General features: G+C 42.4%; 1 protein-coding gene and 1 long non-coding RNA gene across 4 annotated transcripts in view; both read right to left on the bottom strand.

Annotated features, from left to right (window-relative positions):
- SLC26A9 (solute carrier family 26 member 9) overlaps positions 1-25,361 on the bottom strand; it is a 736,991-nt gene that overhangs the window by 349,350 nt on the left and 362,280 nt on the right. For 2 of the 3 annotated variants that reach the window (XM_040337624.1, XM_040337626.1), the window contains 3 exons: positions 17,232-17,396; positions 16,563-16,715; positions 7,207-7,289 (listed from right to left, as the gene is read on the bottom strand). In XM_040337624.1, coding sequence (XP_040193558.1) covers positions 7,207-7,289; positions 16,563-16,715; positions 17,232-17,396 — 401 coding nt within the window. The remainder of the gene's footprint in view (positions 1-7,206; positions 7,290-16,562; positions 16,716-17,231; positions 17,397-25,361) is intronic. The other variant, XM_040337625.1, reaches the window with a different exon arrangement.
- Positions 23,278-24,614, bottom strand: LOC120927151. The gene is made up of 5 exons (XR_005747045.1): positions 24,499-24,614; positions 24,280-24,402; positions 23,991-24,095; positions 23,661-23,766; positions 23,278-23,495 (listed from the first exon to the last, which is right to left on the bottom strand). It is a non-coding gene; the product is annotated as an uncharacterized LOC120927151 (long non-coding RNA).

Raw genomic sequence — 25,361 nt, 5'->3', positions numbered from 1 at the left:
GCCTCCCACTGAAGGTGATAAGGTCTCAAGGGCGGTCTCCTAGAGTTGATAATCGCTGTATAAACGAGAGATATGAGTCCCGGGGAATGGGGGCGCGATCTACATAAGCTTTCAAAGGGGGTCATGGTATAGGGGGTAGGTTGGGATCTGATTAGGCGCTGGAGGAAATGTCGAAGTTGCAAGTAACTATAGTGTTCCCTGAGGGGAATATCATGGGAGGAACGTAAAAGCGAATAAGAAATAATCTTGGTTGGGGAGAGCATAGAATGAACGTCTACAAAGCCGTGTTCAGTCCACCATGTAAACTGTAAGGGGTTATCCCTACCCGGAGGAAATAACGGGTTATGAAGGAAACGAAGTAATGGCAGATGGGGGGAGATCAGACCCGCAGAATATTTAACCGCATCCCACAATCTAAGGGAATGGGCCAGACAAGGACCTATAGAGGACGGGCGATGTGCTCGAGGGAGCCATGGAAGAGAGGCTAGAGGTGTTGGGTGAGAATCCACCAAGTCAAAAGTAGCCCACAGTGGCATTTGCTGTTTCTCGTGGAGGCGAGACAACGGAGCGATACCCGCCGCGGTATAGTAAGCATGCAAATTAGGGACCGAGAGGCCACCATTGATTCTGCGTGCAAAAAGCACTTGCCTCCTAATCCTGGGCCTCTTGGGGCCCCAGATAAACTGCAAAATTTTACGTTGGTGAATTCTAAGGATGTGAGAGGGTACCTGAACCGGTAAAACCCGAAAAAAATAAAGCAATTTCGGAAGATAGGTCATTCGTACCATCGCCACCCTTCCGAACCAAGAGAGCGGAAGAGTGGACCAAGAGGTGAGCATAGCTGTCAGTTTGCCAAACAAAGAAGGAAAGTTGGCTTGATACAGTTCGGAATACTTCGGGGTAAGCTTAATCCCCAAGTAGGGTAATGAGGTCAACCACTGAAAAGGGAACGCAGACCGTGAGTCTAAATCCGAGGGGCAAATATTGATAGACATCGCCTTCGACTTTGCCTGGTTGACAGCTAAGCCTGAGAACAAGGCAAAAGAATCCAAAAGTGACAACAGATTGGGGAGAGAAATTCTAGGTTTGGTGATGGTCAGCAGAATGTCATCTGCAAATAATGACAATTTGTGCGAAGTACCCGCCACCTCCACCCCTGACACGTCCGGATGGGATCGAATGGCCTCAGCCAAAGGCTCAAGATATTTTTTACTTTTTGCTATAATAAATATCCCCCAAAAAATCAGTTTAGGCCAATATGTATTCTTCTACATATTTTTGGAAAAAAAATAGCAATAAGCGTATATTGATTGGTTTTGGGCAAAAGTTATAGCGTCTGCAAAATAGGGAATGGATTTATGGCATTTTTATGGATTTTTTATGATTTATTTATTTGTTACTAGTAATGGCGATGATCTGCGATTTTTAAGACTTTAACAGATTAGACACTTTTGGCACTTTTTTGGGACCATTGACACTTACAGCACTTACAACATACAGCAATCGGTGCTAGAAAAATGCACTAATTACTGTGTAAATGTCACTGACAGGGAAGGGGTTAATGCTGGGGGGGGGAGGGGGAGATCAAGGGGTAAAATGTGTTCCCTAGGTGTGTTTTCTAACTGTGAGGGGATGAGAATGACTAGATGATGAGCCAGATCGCTGTTCTTATGTAGGCATCGGGTCCCCCACCGTGCAGCGGGCACGTGCCTGCTATCGCTCCTAAAGGATATTTCTTTAGTGTTGTCACATGAAAAGATATAATACAATATTTTACAAAAATGTAAGGGTGTACTCACTTTTGTGAGATACTGTACCTCATATGTGCATTGTTTTTTAACAGAGAAGCCCTGATCCTCCTCTTAGTTCCCTCCCTGGCACTCCTGGCCGCTCCCTCCTGCCAAGTGCCTCCATAGCAGCTTTGTGTGTCCATTTAGACACGGAGCCATGGTTCGGCCCTGCCCCCTCTCTCCTGATTGGCTACCTGACTTTGACAGCAGTGGGAGTCAATGGCGCAACTGCTGTGCCTCAGCCAATCAGGAGGGAGAGTCCCAGACAGCCGAGGCACTCATGCACATCGCTGGATAGAGAGGGGCTCAGGTAAGTATTAGGGGAGCTGACGGAAGAAGCTGCACACATATTTTTTTATCTTTTTATCTTAATGCACCCAAAAATGGAACTTCCACTTTTTGTAATCCCCCTCCCCTCCGGTGTCACATTTGGCACCTTTCAGGTGGAGGAGGGAGCAGATACCTGTGTAATATAGGTATTTGCTCCCACTTCCTGGCATAGATCACGCGTGATTGTGGTAACCTATGCCACTTCCTGAGCCTACACTGTCCTCCCCTTCTGTCTTCTGGGAGACCCAGGTACCAGAAGACAGCAGGGACCAGTGAGGACACGCAGCGCGACTCGCGCATGCGCAGTAGGGAACCAGGAATGGAAGCCGCTAGGCTTCACTTCCTGATTCCCTCACCGAGGATGGCGGCAGGGGCACCTGAGAGCCGAGCAACTGATCGGCTTCGACTGTCCGACATCGCTGGCACCCTGGACAGGTAAGAACAAGGAGAAGCACACCGCTCCAGGCAGTATCGGGTGCAAGGTAGGTCACAGGTGCTTCCTCGGCTCATCACCGTGGAAGACAAATAAAACAAGAAATTGGTCGCACACTGGAACTCCAACTGATCTTGATGTCATCTTTATTGTCAAAAGGGTCAGACAAATACAGTCAATGGTAGACGCGTTTCACAAGCAAGTGAACAAGCAAGCTATCGCTTGTGAAACGCGTCTACCATTGCTTGTATTTGTCTGACCCTTTTGACAATAAAGATGACATCAAGATAAGTTGGAATTCCAGTGTGCGACCAATTTCTTGTTTTACCCTGGACAGGTAAGTGTCCATATATTAAAAAGTCAACAGTATTTGTAGCTGCTGGCTTTTAATATTTTTTTTAGGTGGACCCCCACTTTAAGATCCCCAAAAAACAAGCCTAAAGGATTAAAGGGATTGTAAAATCAGAAAGCTTATGTATCTTAATGCATTCTATGCATTAAAATAAAAAGCCTTCTGTGTGCAGAAGCCCCCCTAACACTACCTTGAGTCCCATCTAGATCCAGTGATGACATTGCAAGACCCTGACCATCACAGGCATGAATCCTAGAGGCAGAGGCATGATAGGATTTGTAGTTTCGCCACAGCTGGAGTGCTGAGCTTGCCTAACCCTGACTTAAGATAACAATGTAATACATGCATTTATTTCTTTTTTAAGGACAAACAAGACTTTTTTGTGAATATTGTCTTGCAACAATATATTTTTTTTGAATATAGGTAAGGTTGGGGTGGTGGCGCTGCCTAGTGCACGTACTCAGACAGTACCTGACAGCCTGGTACTAGATAGTCCAGACTATGTGGTGTCTAGGTGCAACCCAAATGGCTAAAAAATCACTGAGATGGCCCAGTAATAAGAAATATCTGAGAACCTAATCAGCAAGAGGTATTGGTGAGATGACACATATGATGGATACTCTACGTACTGATATAGCTGTCAAACTGTGATAATGATCACATATGAGGATTACTGTGAGTGCTGATATAGATGCCAAAACTATGGTGAGAGGTGATGCACCAATGTCCTACCATAAATGACACATAAATACACATGTATATGAAAATAACACGAGAAAACCTGAAAAATAAATAACAGCAAACAACAGACAGCAGTGCTGCAATATTAAATCCAATGAAAATCCAGCAGCAATAATAGCAGACCAATATAAAATCTGCTAGGAAAAAGCTGTATAAGATGATCAGTCCATATCCGATGCAACCCAACAAAACAAACATCAGAAGCATCAATGTTATTGCAGTATAAGTGGAGTCCAAACAGGTAATGGCGTGTGGAGGGGGTGATCCTAGGTATATGGATACGAGGTGGTCCCGGTGCTCCCCTCAAGCTTCCCCACTCACCAGATGGTACTCCCTGCTTGGTGTATCAGGCATGTAATGCTCGTTCCTGGGATCACTGCTCCTTTCCTCTGCTTATACGACCAGCTTCCTTCCAGGTGGTACTTAATGGATCAGCTGTCCAGCGGGCAATAGACCGCCCGATACCTCCATATCTCAGGAAAAGAAAAGGGAACTCCAATAGTGCAATACCATTTGTAGGTAAAATTTATTTAAAAAACTGTATTATAGCCAATGATAGCAATCTCCAAAAGGAGTGGCTATATATTAAAAACCGGTACAAAAAACACAAATAAAACAAAGAATAAACAGAAAAAATATCTCCAGAATGCAGGGTCTAAAGCGTGTAGTCAGCGGTATGTAGCGTGCGCTCCAGCTACAACCACCTCAGCTGACCCGGAAGTGACGTATGTGCATGTACGCTTAACGTACGTTTCGATGAAAGATCGTCTTCTGAGGCGTGCCTCAGAAGACGATCTTTCAGACGATCTTTCATCGAAACGTACGTCAGGCGTACATGCACATACGTCACTTCCGGGTCAGCGTGAGGTGGTTGTAGCTGGAGCGCACGCTACATACCGCTGACTACACGCTTTAGACCCTGCATTCTGGAGATATTTTTTCTGTTTATTCTTTGTTTTATTTGTGTTTTTTGTACCGGTTTTTAATATATAGCCACTCCTTTTGGAGATTGCTATCATTGGCTATAATACAGTTTTTTAAATAAATTTTACCTACAAACGGTATTGCACTATTGGAGTCCCCTTTTCTTTCCCTGAGATACGGAGGTATCGGGCGGTCTATTGCCCGCTGGACAGCTGATCCATTAAGTACCACCTGGAAGGAAGCTGGTCGTATAAGCAGAAGAATAGAGCAGTGATCCCAGGAACGAGCATTACATGCCTGATACCCCAAGCGGGGAGTACCATCTGGTGAGTGGGGAACCTTGAGGGGAGCACCGGGACCACCTCGTATCCATATACCTAGGATCACCCCCTCCACAAGCCATTACCTGTTTGGACTCCACTTATACTGCAATAACATTGATGCTTCTGATGTTTATGTTTTCTTGGGTTGCATCGGATATGGACTGACCATCTTATACAGCTTTTTCCTATCAGATTTTATATTGGTCTGCTATTATTGCTGCTGGATTTTCATTGGATTTAATATTGCAGCACTGCTGTCTGTTGTTTGCTGTTATTTATTTTTCAGGTTTTCTCATGTTATTTTCATATACATGTGTATTTATTTGTCATTTATGGTAGGACATTGGTGCATCACCTCTCACCATAGTTTTGGCATCTATATCAGCACTCACAGTAATCCTCATATGTGATCATTATCACAGTTTGAAAAAATGATACGCTCATATGCATAATTACTAAACCGAATGGGTCTTGCTTCTTTCTAAAACCCGTGATAACTCGCGGCAGACCTTCGCAATGTCTCCTGGGAACAATGACAAAAGCTCCCAGGAGACATTGCAGCAATCGAGGAAGTGACGGAATACCCGCACACTACCTGTTGAATCCATATACAGGAAGCGGCCAGTAACATAAATGATTACTAAGGTTCGCCTGCCCCCGACAGTGACTCGAGCTGGGCATCGCCGCTTAGTGAAGGATTGGCTTGGGTGGCTCGACTGCTCTAGTCCTGCAAAGGGAACTGAGTTCCTGCTGTGAAAAAAGTGCAGGAACTTCGTTCCCACATGTTCCCGCAGGACTTGAGCCATGTCACCAGCTCTAGGTCCTAATAGACTACCGCTGCTGCCAAGGAGACAGATGCCAGACCAGCGCTGTCAACCCCACAGTGGCAGAACACCAGGGCCCGGTGGCGAGACCTTTGCAACCCTGAGAGTTCTCCCACTGCTTTGGACCCTTATATTTTCTTGGTGTGCTGGTGACACATATCTATTGTTTTCTGCCAACCTGGGGGGCCCCAGTATAGTAGGAAGGGAGATCACTGCAGAACATGTGAAAGGGCCCGTTGTAGGATCGTAGTAAAGGGCCCCAGGATATATAATTGCATTTTATAGTTGGCCCCCCAACTTTTGTCCCTGTCCCCCCATAAATATGAAAGCTGGAGACGCCACTGCACTTGGCCTGTGTGTACTGCAAGATGACTGTGCAGCAAGAACGCGTTTCAAATAAACAAGATACGGGTAACCATTTCCTACATTTTGTAGTAATATCAAACTGGACATTATTATTTTCAAATTCATCTGTAGAGTTAAACCCTGTTCCCAGCCATTGAGAACCCAGAAATGAGTTACCTGAATTTCTTAATAGCCTATTTCAGTTCCCTTGGGAAAAATACCTCTGGAATTAACGTTTTTAACTTTGGTTCTGTAGGATATTTGGGCTTGTTTAACCACTTCAATACCGGCCCATAGTCATATGATGAAACATACACCAATGTACAAAAGTAAACATACCTATCATTCCCTTTTCACCACAATCTGCATTATGTAAGTTATCTCAGACTCCATTTAACCACACCCAATATTTAGCACAATTTAAACCAGGCACACCTTTTGCAGTGGCACGCTAAGCATAAGGCTCACTTTTGATCTTGCACATTGGGCCCCCTGATTTGATGATATGCCCCTGGGCTAAACATTTGTTTCTAACTACTTTGTACTTTTGATTTTATTAAATAGAAAATGTGCAATCCTGCTTGCCAAGATCTTAAATTTTACACTGTACCATGTACTGTATCCCAAAAGTGACAGATATTTTTTTCTGGCAAAAAATTATTCTCACTTTGGCTATATCTGAAACAGATGGATATGTGATATAGTAAATAAGGAAATGGCTTTATTCCACTATGTTTGATATAGTTTAGTACTTTTGACATTCTGGCACTGGTTTGTTTTCTGCAGAGATGGCCTTAGAAAAATGTCAGCATGTACAGGAAGCTAGTAGGATTGCAGGATAGCATTCTTAAATAGAAAACATAAGGCTAGGGTGGTACGACTGCCAAATAAGTACACAGCCACCCACACATCATGAATTAGTAACAAATAATCATGTTAAATAAAAGGTTTCCAAAAGGCCCTTCATTGTTTATCCCAGCCTCAGTGTGCCTATGATTTTGTTCATTCAATACTAAGGCTAGCTAGTTGATGGGGTAGGGTGGGGTGTGATACAAGACAGAATGCCTGGTGTGAGTAGTAGGAAGTATTAATTTGTTCCTGATTCCTTTGTAATGCTTTATCAATGTATATTTTAAATACATACCCTAGAGGGATCTGTCCCACAATATCCATGTGATACTTTTCAGGAAGGTTAAAACTACCAGAGATGACTGTAGCAATAATGACCTATAAACATATATATTTTATTTAAGACACTAAAGTAACAAAAAAAAAATTAAAATACATGCTGTATTGAATGAGAATATCATTAAAATTTAGAGGCATATTTATAAAATTCTAAGGAATCTAGTCACATGCATTGCGTTGGATTCATTGGCATTCAGTGTATATTAATCAGCAACAATTAACATATTTAAAATGCAATGAATGTGATGTCAGTGAATGCTCAAACCCATGAAACTGCAGCAATGTCTTAATTTTTATTATTTATATTATATAGAATATATAGTGCAAACAGTTTGAGTAGAGCTTTACAAAATAAAAGGAGACATTACAGTAGCAATGCAATGCAAGACAAGGGGGTTAGGAAGCACCTGTTTGGGAAGGCTAATGCCGCGTACACACGATCGGAATTTCCGACAATAAATGTTCGATGTGAGCTTTTGGTCAGATATTCCGACCGCGTGTATGCTCAATCGGACATTTGCTGTCGGAATTTCCGACAGCAAATGTTTGAGAACTGAACAAAAGTTCTTGTCGGAAATTCCGATCTTCTGAATGCAATTTCCGACGCACAAAATTCATACGCATGCTCGGAATCAATTCGACACATGCTCGGAATCATTGAACTTCATTTTTCTCGGCTCTTCGTAATGTTGTATGTGACTGTGTTCTTGACGTTCGGACTTTCTGACAACATTTGTGTGACCGTGTTGGCAACACAAGTTTGGGTCAACATTCCGTCCGAAAAAAATCCACAATTTTGTTGTTGTAATGTCCGATCGTGTGTACACGGCATTACAGTTTAAAATGTAGTGCATAGGGGGAGTATTTTTGGGTAAATGTTTATTGAGGGCTTTTTCACACTATGTGAGGTGACTGGAGTTTTGTTTTGCACAAGAAAAAAGCCAGTGACAACAAATGCAGGTAGAATTTTTTTTTCTATTGTGCCCCCTCACACCACACTGCTGATATGGTAAACTGCATATTTCTGCAGTGCACTGGATGGCACCACATGTCACCAACACTAGAGAGCAATGCACTGCACTGTTTGGATACATGAATGAAATGTCACTTTGTGCACTACAAAAAAACAAAAGAAAAAAAAATGATGAGATGCTCTGAAATGCATATCACACCCCCCCCTAACCACAGCTTACTGCAAAGAATAACTTTCCACACGGGACAGCTGCCCCCACAATTAAATCAAGCATTTAGTGTGCAGACAGTGTGAATAAACCCTGAAAGTAAATGTTTACGTGTGGAGATCTTTGGAAATTAGGGTTAGTTTACACATATCTGTGTTTTATTTTTGGGTATTTTAATTATCTTTATGAATAGATAATATTGGCTAATAGACATGTGCACACAGAAATATTTTGTTTCGGAATTTCGTCCGAAAAATAAATGTATTTAGTTACTCCCGAAATTTGTTTTTATTTAATTTTGTTAAAAAATGCATTTGTCTGAAAATCCGAATTAAGGTCAAATCTGTCAATTGAAGGCTTATGGTGTCTGTCGAATGTTCTAAGAAAATTAGACGAAGCAGCTAAATTGTACGACATCGCAATCGTACATTTCCGGTCGAATGCTCCACCCACAAGCTATAGTAGAATTTTAATGTTGTGTGACTAGTAATAATTATATTTATTAATTATTATTACTAGTCAACCAACATTAGAATTCTTCTATAGCCTATGGGTGGAGCATTTGACTATAAATGTCCGCTCGCAGCGATCATATGTTTTTAGCTGTTTTGAATCTTCATGTCTCTATAATGTCAAATCTTTTCTCTCTATGTTGAATAATCTTGGACTGAAAGAGGTAGGTTAGGCACATTCGACCACAGATTTGATAGACACAGATCGCTATTGTCACCGTCATGTCGAAACTTCTATCTATATCAAACTGTTATCAAAAATAGATTGGGACGAAAACAAATGCACATGTCTATTGGCTAAATCACAAAAGAGGTTACCTTGCATTATCTGTACTGTATTCTAAAACCATGTATGTGTTTATATCAGGATTGGTTAATATTTCATTTTCAATAATCCCACCCCAAATATTTACTTTAACCACTTTACCACTTAAGACCCGGACCAAAATGCAGCTAAAGGACCTTGCCCCTTTTTGCAAATCGGCACTGCGTCGCTTTAACTGACAATTGCGCGGTCGTGCGACGTGGCTCCCAAACAAAATTGGCCCCTTTTTTACCCACAAATAGGGCTTTCTTTTGGTGGCATTTGATCACCTCTGCGGTTTTAATTTTTTGCGCTATAAACAAAAATAGAGCGACAATTTTTTACTTTTTGCCATAATAAATATCCCCCAAAAATATATATATACACAAAAAATAATTTTCCTCAGTTCAGGCCGATACGTATTCTTCTACCTATTTTTGGTAAAAAAAAATCACAATAAGCGCTTATCGGTTGGTTTGCGCAAAATTTATAGCGTTTACAAAATAGGGGATAGTTTTATTGCATTTTTATAAAAAAAAATTTTTTACTACTAATGGCGGCGATCAGCGATTTTTTTTCATGACTGCAACATTATGGCGGACACTTCGGACAATTTTGACACATTTTTGGGACCATTGTCATTTTCACAGCAAAAAATGCATTTAAAATGCATTGTTTATTGTGAAAATGACAGTTGCAGTTTGGGAGTTAACCACAGGGGGAGCTGATGGGGTTATGTGTGACCTGAAGTGTGTTTACAACTGTAAGGGGGTGTGGCTGTAGGTGTGACGTCATCGATTGTGTCCCCCTATAAAAGGGATGACACGATCGATGCTGCCGCCACAGTGAAGAACAGGGAAGCCGTGTTTACACACGGCTCTCCCCGTTCTTCAGCTCCGGGGACCGATCGAGGGACTCCAGCGGCGATCGGGTCCGCGAGTCCCACGGTCACGGAGGTTCAGACCGGGTCGCGGGCGTGCGCCCGCGACCCCACGGCTAGGCTTAAAGAGCAACGTACCTATACGTTGATGTGCCCAGCCCTGCCATTCTGCCGACGTATATCGGCGTGAAGGGGTCCTTAAGTGGTTAAGGACCAGCCGCCACAGTTATACTGCGGCAGGTTGGCTCCCCTGGGCGAATCTCCATAACTGTACGTCGGCCGCTTTAAGAGCTCTAGGGGGTGCGGCGCGATGCCAAAGCCGATGCACATGGCCGGCAAGTGCGATGCCCACCGGCCACCCACGAACATTTCTGACAGAGACAGAATGGAGATCTGTCAATGTAAATAGACAGATCTCAGTTTTGTCAGGGGAGGAAAGACAGATCTGCTGTTCCTACTGATTAGGAACAGCAATCAGACTCCTCCTCCATGCAATCCTACCCCCCACAGTTAGAAACCCTCCCTAACACATTTAAACCCCTTGGTTCCCCCCTAGTGTTAACCCCTTTCCTGCCAGTGACATTTATACAGTGATCAGTGGCTATGTGTAGCTCTAGTCGCTGTTTAAATGTCAGTGGTCCCAAAAAAGTGTCCGATCTGTCCGCCGCAATGTCGCAGTCCTGCTAAAAATCACTGATCGCCGCCATTACTAGTACAAAAATAATAAGAAAAATGCCATAAATCTATCCCCTATTTTGTAGACACGATAACTTTTGAGCAAAGCAATCAATATACGCCTATTGTGATTTGTTGCCAAAAATATATAGAAGAATTGGTCTAAACTGATGAAAACATTTGTTTAAACAATTAATAAAATTGGGGATATATATTATAGCAAAAAGTAAAAAATATATATATATTTTTTTCAAAATGTTTTTGTTTATAGCGCAAACAATAGAAACCGCAGAGGTGATCAAATACCACCAAAAGAAAGCTCTATTTGTGGGGAAAAAAGGACATCAATTTTGTTTGGGTACAGCGTTGCACGACCGCGCAATTGTCAGTAAAAGTGACGCAGTGCCGAATCGCAAAAAATGGCCTTAGTAATTAAATGGCCAAATCCTTCCGGTCCTAAGTGGTTAATCACCACTATTGCCACTATTTAGTGTACCTTGCATATTCTGCTTTTAAGGTTTTATATATTATTTAATAATAGCAATTTCTATGAGTTGATGTAATTAATTTTATTTTATTTTATTCTCAATGCTTTTTTCTGATTACACTATATACTGTATATATACATATATATATATATATATATATATATATATATATATATATATATATATATATATATATATATACATACACACATATACACACACACTATATATATATATATATATATATATATATATATATATATATATATATATATATACACACACACATACACTATGCAGTATAATATTTTGTTATATGTTTTCATGTGACAACACTGAAGAAATGACATCTTGCTACCATGTAAAGTAGTGAGTGCACAACTTGTATAATAGTGTAAATTTGCTGTCCCCTTAAAATAACTCAACACAAAGCCATTAAAGTCTAAACCGCTGGCAACAATGGTGAGTACACCCCTAAGTGAAAATGTCCAATGGGCCCAATTAGCCATTTTCTCTCCCTGGTGCCATGTGACTCGTTAGTGCAGTTGTGTTAAATTTAGTGTTATCGCTTTCTCATACTGGTCACTGGAAGTTCAACATGGCACCTCATGACAAAGAACTCTCTGAGGATCTGAAAAAAAGAATTGTTGCTCTACATAAAGATGGCCTAGGCTATAAGAAGATTGCCAAGAACCTCAAACTGAGCTGCAGCATGGTGGCCAAGACCATACAGCGGTTTAACAGGACAGGTTCCACTCAGAACAGGCCTTGCCATGGTCGACCAAAGAAGATGAGTGCACATGCTCAGCGTCATATCCAGAGGTTGTCTTTGGGAAATAGAGGTATGAGTGCTGCCAGCATTACTGCAGAGGTTGAAGGAAAGGGGGCTCAGTCTGTCAGTGCTTAGATCATTCGCCGCACACTGCATCAAATTGGTCTGCATGACTGTCATCCCAGAAGGAAGCCGCTTCTAAAGATGATGCACAAGAAAGCACGCAAAAAGTTTGCTGAAGACAAGCAGACTAAAGTCATGGATTACTAGAACCATGTTCTGTCGTCTGATGAGACAAAGATAAAGTTATTTGGTTCAGATGGTGTCAAGTGTGTGTGGCGGCAACCAGGTAAGGAGTACAAAGACAAGTGCGTCTTGCCTACAGTCAAGTATGGTGGTGGAAGTGTCATAGTCTGGGGCTGCAAAAGTGGGGAGTTACAGTTCATTGAGGGAACCATGAATTCCAACATGTACTGTGACATACTGAAGCAGAGCATGATCCCTTCCCTTTGGAGACTGGGCCGCAGGGCAATATTTTAACATAATGACCCCAAACACACATCCAAGATGACCACTGGCTTGCTAAAGAAGCTGAGGGTAAAGGTGATGGGCTGGCCAAGCATGTCCTCAGACCTAAACCTATTGAGCATCTGTGGGGCATCCTCAAATAGAAGGTTGAGGTGCGCATGGTCTCTAACATCCACCAGCTCTGTGATGTTGTCATGTTGGAGTGGAAGAGGACTCCAGTGGCAACCTGTGAAGCTCTGGTGAACTCCATGCCCAAGAGGGTTAAGGCAGTGCTGTAAAATAATGGTGGGCACACACAGGGCAGGACTTAGGGTGGTGGGGGCCCCTGGCCTTGAGTGTTGATCGAAGGGGCCCCCAGGAGCCGAGAAGCGGGGGGGCACCGATCAAGGTTGTTGAGCGGGGGGTGCCGCCAATCAAAGTGGTCGAGCGGGGGTGCCACCACTCAAAGTAGCGGGGGGTTGCAATCGTAGTTCTGAGGTATGGCTATTCCAGCTTCCTCCTCCAGTGCTGCATGGCTCTTCCTGCTTCCTCCTCCAATGAGGGCCCCCTTTTGTGCGGGGCCCATGGGCTTGAGTCCAGTCAAGCCCAATGGTAAGTCCAGCCCTGGCCACACAAAATATTGACACTTTGGGCCTAATTTAGAGTCAAATACCATATTTGCCGGCGTATAAGACGACTGGGCGTATAAGACGACCCCCTAATTTTCCAGCCAAAATGTTGGTTTTGGGATATACTCACTGTATAAGACTACTCCCTTCTTACTAGTCATGCCTCGCCTCACGGTACCACCATTACATGCCAGACTGTGCCACTACATGCCAGACTGTGCCCCATTACATGCCAGACTGTGCCCCATTACATGCCAGACTGTGCCCCATTACATGCCAGACTGTGCCCCATTACATGCCAGCTGTATGCCAGACTCGCTGTGCCCTTACCTTATCCTAAGACATGCAGAATCGCGGCCATACTGTACGTTTTTTCAAAAGCCACGCCTCCTATGTCTTCTGTTCCGTGATAGGCGGAAAAGTCAGCTTCCCAGGAGGCACTGTGTTCAGTGTTCGCCTATCACGGAGGCCCTCTCGTCCGAGAGGGCCTCCGTGATAGGTGGACACTAAACACAGGACGAGAGGGCCTCCGTGATAGGCGGACACTAAACACAGTGTCTCCTGGGAAGCTGAGTGTTCCGCCTATCACGGAACAGAAGACATAGGAGGCGCGGCTTTTGAAAAAACGTACGGCCGCGATTCTACATGTCTTAGGATAAGGTAAGGATGTTAGGTTACCGGCGTATAAGACGACCCCTGACTTTTAAGATGATTTTAAGGGGTTAGAAAGTCGTCTTATACGCCTGAAAATACGGTATATGTTTTATTCTTTTCGACAAAGAAAAACAACAGTACAAACAGTGCCAAGTGTCCGCGTGACAGGAGAACACAATACAAACCCCATCAGCAACCCTCAGCATGCTACATTATCAACAAAAACTCAGAGGCTCCACCGCCTACGGGGAGCATACAGTGCCAATCCATTTAAAGGACAGTGAGGGCTTAGCTAACTTATAAATCACGACACTTGACTCATTCAACTGAGATGAATGGGCCTAATTTAGACAATTTCACTTAGGGGGTGTATTCACTTTTGTTGCCAGCAGTTTAGACATTAAAGAGGAACTGCAGTCTGCTCATATAATTTGTAATAAAAACATCTTTGACATTCTGAAGCTTCCCTATGCTGCAGAAATCTCCCTCCACTGACTATGGCTGCAACCATTTTAATTGTGGGAAGCTGAAACTGCTGCCTGTTGACTTTCTGGATTTACACAAACACACACCTCCAGCTCTGCAGCTCTCATTGGCCCTCTTATGACTCACCCCCCCTCCCTATCTAGCAAACTCTCACGAGAGTGAGAGAGAGAGCTGTGCACAAGCCTAGGTTTTTACCAGACAAGAAACAAGAAGTGGCTGTATAAGGTATTTACTGTCAGAAAAAAAAAGTTTTACTACCCAAAGTTGAAACAAAGGCAGAAGATTTAATGGATGTAAAGTTGAAAAAATTACTAAAGGTCCGCTTTAATGGCTGTGTGTTATTTTGAGGGCACAGCAAATTTACACTGTTAGGCCCCTTTCACACAGGGCGAATCAGTAATGATCCGCCTCCGTATGCTCAGCGGGGATCGCTCCGTTGATCCCCGCTGAGCCGGCAGATGACAGGGCGGTCCCTGCACACTGTGCAGAGACCGCCCTGTCTTTTCTCCGCTCTCCCCTATGGGGGGATCGGATGAACACGGACCGTATGTCCGTGTTCATCCGACCTGATCCGCAGACGGAAGGAAAAATAGGGTTTTCTTTCGTCTGCAGAATCAAATCATTGCGGAGGCGGACGAGAGCAGGTGTCAGCGGATGTTCATCTGCCACCACCAGCAATCTCATAGGGACCAATGTATGTCCCTTTTTCATTCGCAAACGGATGGATGAAAAAGCGGACATACGGTCAGCAGGTGTGAAAGGGGCCTTATACAAGCTGTACACTCAGTACTTTACATTGTAGCAAGATGTAATTTCTTCAGTGTTGTCACATGAAAAGACATAATAAAATATTTACAAAATTGTTGTGAGAATATATATATATATATATATATATATATATATATATATATACACACACATACACACGCATATATATATATATATATATATATATATATATATATATATATATATATATATATATATATATATATATATATATATATATACACACACATACACACGCATATATATATATATATATATATATATATATATATATATATATATATATATATATATACACACACTGTGGGGTAGATCCACAAAGAGAGTACTGATACGCCGGCGTACTTTCAAATTTCCTGCGTCGTATCTTTGTTTTGAATCCTCAAAACAAGATCCGACAGGCGTACGTCTTCGTACGCCTTCGGATCTAAGATGCAATTATTCGGCGTCCGCTGGGTGGCGTTCCCGTCGTAATCCGCGTCAAGTATGCAAATTAGCTATTTCCGACGATCCACGAATGTACGAGTGGCCGTCGCATTCTTTTACATCGTCTCTAGTCGGCTTTTTCCGGCGTATAGTTAAAGCTGCTATTTGGTGGCATACGCAATGTTAAGTGTGGCCGTCATTCCCGCGTATAATTTAAAAAAAAAATGTTGTTTGCGTAAGTCGTCCGTGAATCGGGATGGACGTAATTTACGTCCACGTCAAAACAATGACGTCCTTGCGACGTTATTTAGCGCAATGCACCACGGGAAATTTAGGGACAGCGCATGCGCAGTTTGTTCGGCGCGGGGACGCGCTTCATTTAAATGAAACATGCCCCCTACTCGCCGATTTGAATTACGTGCCATTTCGCCACGAGAGATAGACTACGCCGCCGTAACTTACGGCGCAAATTCTTTCTGGATTCGAAGCAAACAAAAGTAAGTTACGGCGGCGTAGCGTATCTCAGATACGCTGCGCCGGGGCAGATCTTGTGGATCTGCCCCTGTATATATAAATATACACATACACACACAGTAGAATTATAGTTAAATATATTTTTTTTACATCCTAGTCCTTACACATCTTTTTATCACTATAATAAAGAATTTTAAAGAAAAGTATTTTGTGTAGCAACTATTGGATGCAAAGAAGACATAATTACAGTGTACCAAATGGCCAATCATCTTTGGATCTTGTACTCATGGACCTTTAAAACATGTTTTAAAATTCACAATAGTGAATGTGCAATATAAAGGTTTTCAGTGAATGTGTAAGAAATGCAGATGTTGATGAATGTCAGTAATTTTGATTCATACAGTGAATGTGCAGGTGACTGAGTTTTAAAAACAAAACAAATGACTCACCAGTGAATGTTATACTCACTGATTTATAAATAGCCTCCTTATTTTTACCACAACCTTATTTTTACTACTTTGTGGGTGACACTTACGATGATAATCTCCATGGGGATGGGAAAATGGATCTTATGCATATATTTGAGATTCAACTCCTTCACAGTGATTAGCAGCACTACGCTGACCAAAGCAAACACTAAAGATGCCACATTGGTTTGTCCCAGTTTTTTACAGATATCTATAAATGTCTGCCGGAGGAAAAAAAACACAAAATGAAAAAAAAAAAATGAATGGTTATGCAATAATTAACGTTTTCCCGCTGTAGATAACTTTCCCCTGTACAATGTCTCCTGCTCAGGGAATGTTCATCTACATTCCCCTTGAAATAGCTTGCAGTCAACACTGTGTGCAACTGCAAACTGTGACTTGGCTGCCACTAAAAACCCCACAAACATTTGGAATTGAGATTGCATGTAGGTTGGGGGGCATTGTTATTGAAGTGTGCCTTTGTTCAATATTGTAATTGTTAATTACAATTGCAGTATTAAAGGAAGAATTATACTATTTGATTTGCATTAATACAATTAATGATTTTTTTTTAAACATTTTTTTTTTGTTAACACATCAATTCATAAGCATTCTAAAAAAATTGCTTAGGCACATTAGTCAGTTATTGTTAATCTACAAAAGCACTGCCTAATTTGGCCTAAGTACAGTATCTAGTTGATGACCCCTGGGCAAGAAAGTGTTAAACGTTGACTTACATATATAATGGCCAGAGGGCCACTGTATGGTGGAACGGTGACTCCAAATATATACTTGAGCACAGAAAGGAGAATCTGCAAGCCAGCAGCTGTCATAAAACCACGTACAAATGATTCAGAGAGATATATAGCAACAAATCCAAACTGTACAAAGCCTAGCGCAATCTGAAAAAAAGAAGCCGATAAAAAGATAGTTATTGCAAATTGCTTATATTCTATACAATAAATGGTCAGACCACCTAAACCTGTGAAATTTGGTGAAATGTTTTTTTAAAGGATAAGTTCACCTTTTGTAACATGTTACATGTTACACCCGTATTCATGCTGTTACATGTAAATCCCCATACACACTATCAGTTTTCCTGCTGGTTTTCTCTTCAGGTTTACCAAAACCATGTAGTACAAGGACCTGCCTGATTGCATTCAAATTGAAACGCTTAAGGTTTGACCTCATATTAGATGGTTTTGGTAAACCTGAAGAGAAAACCATCAGGAAAACTTATAGTGTGTATGGGGCTTCACATGTTACTGTTGCAGCAGCCTCTGTATCCCCCCAATCTCCCCACACCGACTGTCAAAATAAAATAAAAAACGCGGCCATGCAGGGCTCTGCCCACCCGATCATGTCATTCATTCACAGAGTTCTGTGAATGGGATAACTACAAGTACCTGCATCCTTTGCAGCTGTCAGCTTATAGTTATCTATGAACTACCAGGGCGCTGTTGTGTGCTCTAGGTTCATTGATGCTTCCTGTTAGTGTGTAACTGCCTGCCCATATGAGGTATGAGCAGACAGCTTACACCAACAGTCTGCACAAGCCCTGTATTGCACCCGCAATCTACTGATCTACTGGGTACAATGCTTTGCAGTCTCCTAGTAAAAAAATTAATACAAGGCAGGCAGCCTTACCTGCAAAAAAGATGTGCATTTATAAAAAAAAATTGTAATGTGTGATGTGTGTGATGTATGTTTTTCTTGGCATGTGATGAGTATCAATGAAGGTTAGATTTATGTCGGTCATGATTTTGAAGCAAATCCACAGGATTCACATCCACCTGCACAGACAAATCTATGTGCGATTTCACCAGTCAAACATCTTTTAAGCAATATGTTGCATGGCCTTTGAACCATGGACATTTTCATTTTGGATACAGTAAGAGCCCTTTCACACTGAAAACGCCAATAGCGGAGCGTTAAAATAGCGGTAAAACGCCACTATTTTACCACGTTTTTACCGCATTTTTACCGTATTCGTGGTAAAATTACTGCGACGCTGCGGGCGTTTTGACAGCGTTTTACAAGCGTTATTGAAGCATGGGCGTCAAAGGACAACCCCACCTCTCTACATCACTTCCCGTTTACTTACTGGTATCTCGTGGAGGTGAGAAGAAGGTACAGAAAGAAGATGGAGATGTGGAGCTTTTTTTGTTTGTGCTACTCTATTGGGAGAATATCTACCAACAGAGACAGAAACGTCGCTATTGGGTTCATCCCATCCTCCAAGCACACACCTCAAGTAGATAATTTGCGTTTCTATATGAGAAGTTGAGAGTGCACACAGACAAGTTCAGAAATTACACTCGGATGAGCATTGCAACGTAAGTATCTATATCCTAATCCCGCTCCCAATAGTCCAAAATCCCTAACCCTAATTCCGCTCCCAATAGTCCAAAATCCCTAACCCTAATCTCGCTCCCAATTGTCCCAATTCACTAAACCTAACCCCTAATCCTGCTCCCAAGAGTCCCAAATCCCTAACCATAACCCTAATCCCGCTCCCAATAGTTCCAAATCCCTAACCTCGCTCCTAATAATCTCAAATCCCTAACCCTAATCCCACTCCCAATAGTCCCAAATCCCTAACCCTAACCATAATCTCGCTCCCAATTTTCCCAATTCACTAAACCTAACCCTAATCATGCTCCCAATAGTCCCAAATCCCTAACCCTAATCCCACTCCCAATAGTCCCAAATTCCTAACCCTAACCTCGCTCCTAATAGTCTCAAATCCCTAACCCTAATCCTGCTCCCAATAGTCCCAAATCCCTAACCCTAATCCCGCTCCCAATAGTCCCAAATCCCTAACCCTAATCTCGCTCCCAATTGTCCCAATTCACTAAACCTAACCCTAATCCCGCTCCCAATAGTCCCAAATCCCTAACCATAATCCCACTCCCAATAGTCCCAAATCCCTAACCCTAACCCTAATCTCGCTCCCAATTGTCCCAATTCACTAAACCTAACCCTAATCCCGGTCCCAATAGTCCCAAATCCCTAACACCAACCCTAATCTCGCTCCCAATTCTCCCAATTCACTAAACCTAACCTTAATCTCGCTCCCAATAGTCCCAAATCCCTAACCCTAACCCTAATCTCGCTCCCAATTGTTCCAATTCACTAAACCTAATCCTAATCCTGCTCCCAATAGTCCCAAATCCCTAACCCTAATCCCACTCCCAATAGTCCCAAATCTCTAACCCTAATCTCGCTCCCAATTGTCCCAATTCACTAAACATAACCCTAATCCCACTCCCAATAGTCCCAAATCCCTAACCCTAATCTCGCTCCCAATTGTCCCAATTCACTAAACCTAACCCTAATCCCGCTCCCAATAGTCCCAAATCCCTAACCCTAATCTCGCTCCCAATTGTCCCAATTCACTAAACCTAACCCTAATCCCGCTCCCAATAGTCCCAAATCCCTAACCCTAATCTCACTCCCAATTGTCCCAAATTATTAAACCTAACCCTAATCCCACTCCAAATAGTCCCAAATCCCTAACCCTAACCTTAATATAGCTCTTAATTGTCCCAATCCACTAAACCTAACCCTAATCCCGCTCCCAATAGTCCCAAATCCCTAACCATAACCCTAATCTCGCTCCCAATTCTCCCAATTCACTCAGCCTAACCCTAATTACGCTCCCAATAGTCCCAAATCCCTAACCCTAATTCCACTCCCAATAGTCCCAAATCCTTAACCCTAACCCTAATCTCTATCCCAATTGTCCCAATTTGCTAAACCTAACCCTAATCCCGCTCCAAATAGTCCCAAATCCCTAACCCTAACCTTAATATAGCTCTTAATTGTCCCAATTCACTAAACCTAACCCTAATCCCGCTCCCAATAGTCCCAAATCCCTAACCATAACCCTAATCTCGCTCCCAATTCTCCCAATTCACTCAACCTAACCCTAATTACGCTCCCAATAGTCCCAAATCCCTAACCCTAATTCCACTCCCAATAGTCCCAAATCCTTAACCCTAACCCTAATCTCTATCCCAATTGTCCCAATTTGCTAAACCTAACCCTAATCCCACTCCAAATAGTCCCAAATCCCTAACCCTAACCTTAATATAGCTCTTAATTGTCCCAATTCACTAAACCTAACCCTAATCCCGCTCCCAATAGTCCCAAATCCCTAACCATAACCCTAATCTCGCTCCCAATTCTCCCAATTCACTCAACCTAACCCTAATTACGCTCCCAATAGTCCCAAATCCCTAACCCTAATTCCACTCCCAATAGTCCCAAATCCTTAACCCTAATCTCTATCCCAATTGTCCCAATTTGCTAAACCTAACCCTAATCCCGCTCCCAATAGTCCCAAATCCCTAACCCTAATCTCGCTCCCAATTCTCCCAATTCACTAAACCTAACCCTAATCCCGCTCCCAATAGTCCCAAATCCCTGGAAATTTGGAATTTCCTAATTCAGAATTTTACATTTTCCGAAATTCCGAATTTTGAATTCCGAATTTTCTCATTTCTGAATTTTGAATTTTCGAATTTCCAAATTCCAAATTTTCGAATTTCCGAATTTTAGAATTTCCCGAAATTAAGCTAAAAAATTTATGAAACAAAATAATTTTTCGGAAGTGCATACGTCTAGAACACAGTAATTACTTCTATCTGTGATAGCTGCTGGCAATAATCGAATTGGATCGAATTGGGTACAATCAGCCTGCCCAAATATGGATTAAATCTCAGCCGATTTCAGCTGAACCTGCCAAGGGTCAATCCATCTATGGCCAGCTTAAGTCAGTGTTTGTTGGAGCTGTATAAGGAGAGATTAGGGAGAACTGTGCTAAACTTTGCTTTTCTGTGATGTAGATTGCAGTGATGGGCTACATCGGGGGTTCGACGCAGACCCTCTGCAGAGCCTAAACAGAGTGGAGTCAGATGGAAGCAGTGGGACAATTTAATTGCAGGAGAGGTGTCTGCCTCAGGAAGAGCAGGCTGCCCCATCACCTAATGCTTCTTCTATAGTTCCAGCTGCAGTTTCAGGCAGAGTGATATGAACTGCACTCCACCCCTCTGTATCGCTGCCTTAAAGTAGAACTATAGGCAAAACTTTTTCCTGATGCCAACATGGCAGCATACTAGTGATAGAGCTCTTGACCACTCACTCAGGACCAGTGAATAGCATAAATTAAGGCATGGTTAGCCGCCACCCTATTCTTTTTTTTCATTTATACCTCACGCACCAGTGAGGTATAAAGAGTAAGCAGTACTATTTCCCCCCTCTATTTCCCCCTCTGCCTCAGTGCAGTAGCCATCTGGGTTGAGCCTCTCCCAGTGCGAAGTCCCAGCGTTCAGGCTGCTAAAAGCGCTATTGTCTGGGAGCCTTTCAGTGCCAGCTGTTCTATACTTCCTCCAGGCCTTAGCCTATCCACACATAACTCACGAGCGTCGACTATATCGACAATAACACATTTAAATGGGCCAAGAATTCTTTAGTTTGTACAACTTTTGAGTTTTTGGAGAGTAGGTCTCCAAGGAAAATATATATTGGAGTTGCTGGTTCTCATATCAGTTCAACCGTTCGTTCCAACAGAGCAGTGTTCGGTTCAGACCATCACGTATAAGCACTGGCGTGCGCAGCCTATTGTATTAGGGTGTGCACCCCAAAGCTCAAACACACGTGTGTGTAAAATATATAACACACATACATACACACACTGTACACAGAAACTCTTATAAATAAATGTGAACAAACATTTTAAAATGTATTAAAACATTTTTTAACACTTAATCTTTACATTTTAACAATTAATTGTTCACACTAGTGGTTAGGGGCAGTAAAACTCTGCGGCTGAGCCATGCTTTTACCACCCCTCAACCGCTACCACCTTTTTAGCTGTAGAGGCAGCGACTGGGCATGTTCACATGCCGCACCTGCAATTATACCCTGTTGTTTTCAGCATGACCATGACCCATTCAAGTGAAAGGTGTTACTCTGCAAGCAGCCCTCAACCATGTGCAGTGTGGATTTCAAAGGGTAAAGCAGGTGGTGTGGAGGTAATACAACTCCTCACTGCTTCTTAAATGCTCTCTGAAGAGCGATCTATTTGCAGATCGCTCTTCAGAAATCAAAGCATTTGTGAATGAGCCCTTACATATTCCACAGCGCCCCCCTGTCATCTGAGTCCTCCTTTACTTTAGAGTCCACAGCATTTAACTTTACACCATAGTCAATATCTTATATCACAGTTCCGCCCTTAAATTAGGGATCTCAGAGAGCCCCCCTTACATCAGAGTCCCCAGAGTTCCCCTTCACATTGGGAAATCTGATGTAAAGAATGCTGTGGACTCTAGTGTAAAGGGGGACTTCGATATAAGAGGGTGTCTGGTCACCAGATCCCCCCTTACATCAGAATTCCTAGCATCCCCTCTTATATAAGGGTACCCAGAGTCCTGCTTTATGTACACTGTAAGTGGGAAGGGGGGACTCAGGTGATCAGAGACCCCTTACATCTGCCCCATCAAGGTACTCATTTTCTCATCTGCCCCACCACTTTACCTCCCTGCACATCTGTCCACCGCCATATCCCTATGATTGAAAACAAAAGAAGGAGGGGGATGGGAAGGGAAGGAAAAAACACAAAACTAGGGATGATCAGAAAGGAAAAGACAAAGGAAAGAGGGAGAGGGAGGGAGGACAAGATACACAAGGAAAGCACTCACATTGGCCACATCCGTAATGATAAGAATATAGAACAGTACCCCTTCAAGAAGAGTGGGCAAAATCGGACTTTGAGGCTCGTGGAAGTATAAAAAATATATATTTTATTACATAAATTTACAAAATGTACACTAACAATGGTATAATGGAAAGCAACTGATCACAATCACAATACAACCATTCAGAACAAGAGAATAGTGAAAGAATCCTATTGAAGTCGCCTACGCGTTTCACCGTGGGGCTTCTTCAGGACGAAATGAACAGGATTATTGCTACTATGTAGCCATGATTTTCACAATCTGTGAATAGTACACATCATATTAGTACAGCATAAAAAATGATAATGATGATATTTACATAAAAGAAAAAATTCCTAAAACATATATCTTTATCAATTGATTAAAACCAGCGAAAACACACAAATTTTTGCAATACATATGGGTTACAACATGTGGCTACATCACCTGATACACAGCGGTGGATATAATCATCCAGGAAGATTCCAATGATAGATGAAATATATACCGATGGTGGTAGATAGTACAAAAAATATGTTTAGAGATCGATGATCTGATAAAGAGGGGGAGGAAAAAAGCAATAAGCGCATATTTACGCTAACAATATATGTATATGTGTATAACCTTAAGCATTATAATATACGCCTATATATATATGTCTACATGCGTATATATGTCCAGGGAGAAAAAAGAGAAGTAAAGAAAATAAATTGCAAAGTCTTACATCCTATAATATATAATAGGGCAACAAGTAAACCATGTTGATTGGAAACATACCGCAGGTCCAGGCCAAATATGTCAATAATGACATGAGCAAATACACATTACAGTCCCCAGGCAAAAGAAGACGTGTCGGGGATAGAGATGCAGGTAACCGAATCCCTATTCAGAGTGGAAAGGCAACACATGGATGCAAAGAAAAAAAGGAAGAAAATGAGAGAAGAAAGGGGGAGAAAAGATAATAAATAAAATAAATATATTGGAAGTCCACGTCAGGCGGAGACATATCTAAATATTAGACAATGTCTTTGAACCATTACATATAGCAAATGCCAGACATAAATACCTTAAAAATCCACTAGGGGACCTAAAGCTGGGGCAAAAGACAGCTCACAGAGGCAAACATAAGGCCATCCATCAATAAAGGAACAGCATCTCCCATGTAACAGAGATCATCTTGCAAACACCTCTGTGGACATATAATAAACAGAGCACCGTTTTCAATAGACATCCAGGGGATATGGAAATGGATTAGAGAGATTAAGGGCAGTCAGCAGGTACTTACTGTGTGCATGTAGCGTCCGTGTATGCCCCAGGGTCACAGCCTGTGCTGAGTACACAGCTGATCTGTGCAGCTGGGTTTAAATACACTGGGGAATTGCATGCTGGCTTGATGACATCATCAGCAAGCGCCGTATGAATACATTGTGCTCCCTGAGAGTAGGAAGGGCTTGATTGGACAGCCCAAGTGGGAGGCACCAGGAGGCCAGAACCAGCCCTGATTGGCCAGATCTCGCCATATAGATAGAATGTAAGAACTGAATACAGCAGCCCAAGTGGGAGGCGCCAAGGAAGTGCACCGAATCCCTGATTGGCCGGGTATCGCCGTGTATACAGGGGTGCAGGGCATGTATAGTTAGTATCATAGATACAAGGCAGACACTGTGGGCGTAAAAAGAGGCGTGTCAGGGTGTAACATAGAAGTATAGGTAAAGCAGCAGGCGGCTAAATATTAAGGGACATTCTGAGTCCCAGCAGCAAAAAAAAAAAAAAAAAGAGGAAGGAACTGTCCACACGTCCCAGCACCATACAGATGGCCAAAAACGGGTCAACCAATGAAAAAACGAGACGACCGCTCAACACAATACCATTTGGTAGTGTGTTCCTAAAACCCTGGTGATAAGAAACCACTGCTACAGTAAATCATTTTCTGGTCAAATAATAAGAATAAAAGCCAGGAAAAGCAAAGCATCCCCTATTTAGCACAGTGATGCTTGCAAAAACAATCCCATCAGCCCCACAACAACATAGCAGAGGGCAGAGTAGATTCAAAGCTGCTTTGAATCTACTCTGCCCTCTGCTATGTTGTTGTGGGGCTGATGGGATTGTTTTTGCAAGCATCACTGTGCTAAATAGGGGATGCTTTGC

Source organism: Rana temporaria, chromosome 2, assembly GCF_905171775.1.
Source record: "Rana temporaria chromosome 2, aRanTem1.1, whole genome shotgun sequence".
NCBI lineage: Eukaryota > Metazoa > Chordata > Amphibia > Anura > Ranidae > Rana > Rana temporaria.
Note: the sequence above shows the minus strand (reverse complement) of the source record. Positions and strands in the feature narration are given on the sequence as shown.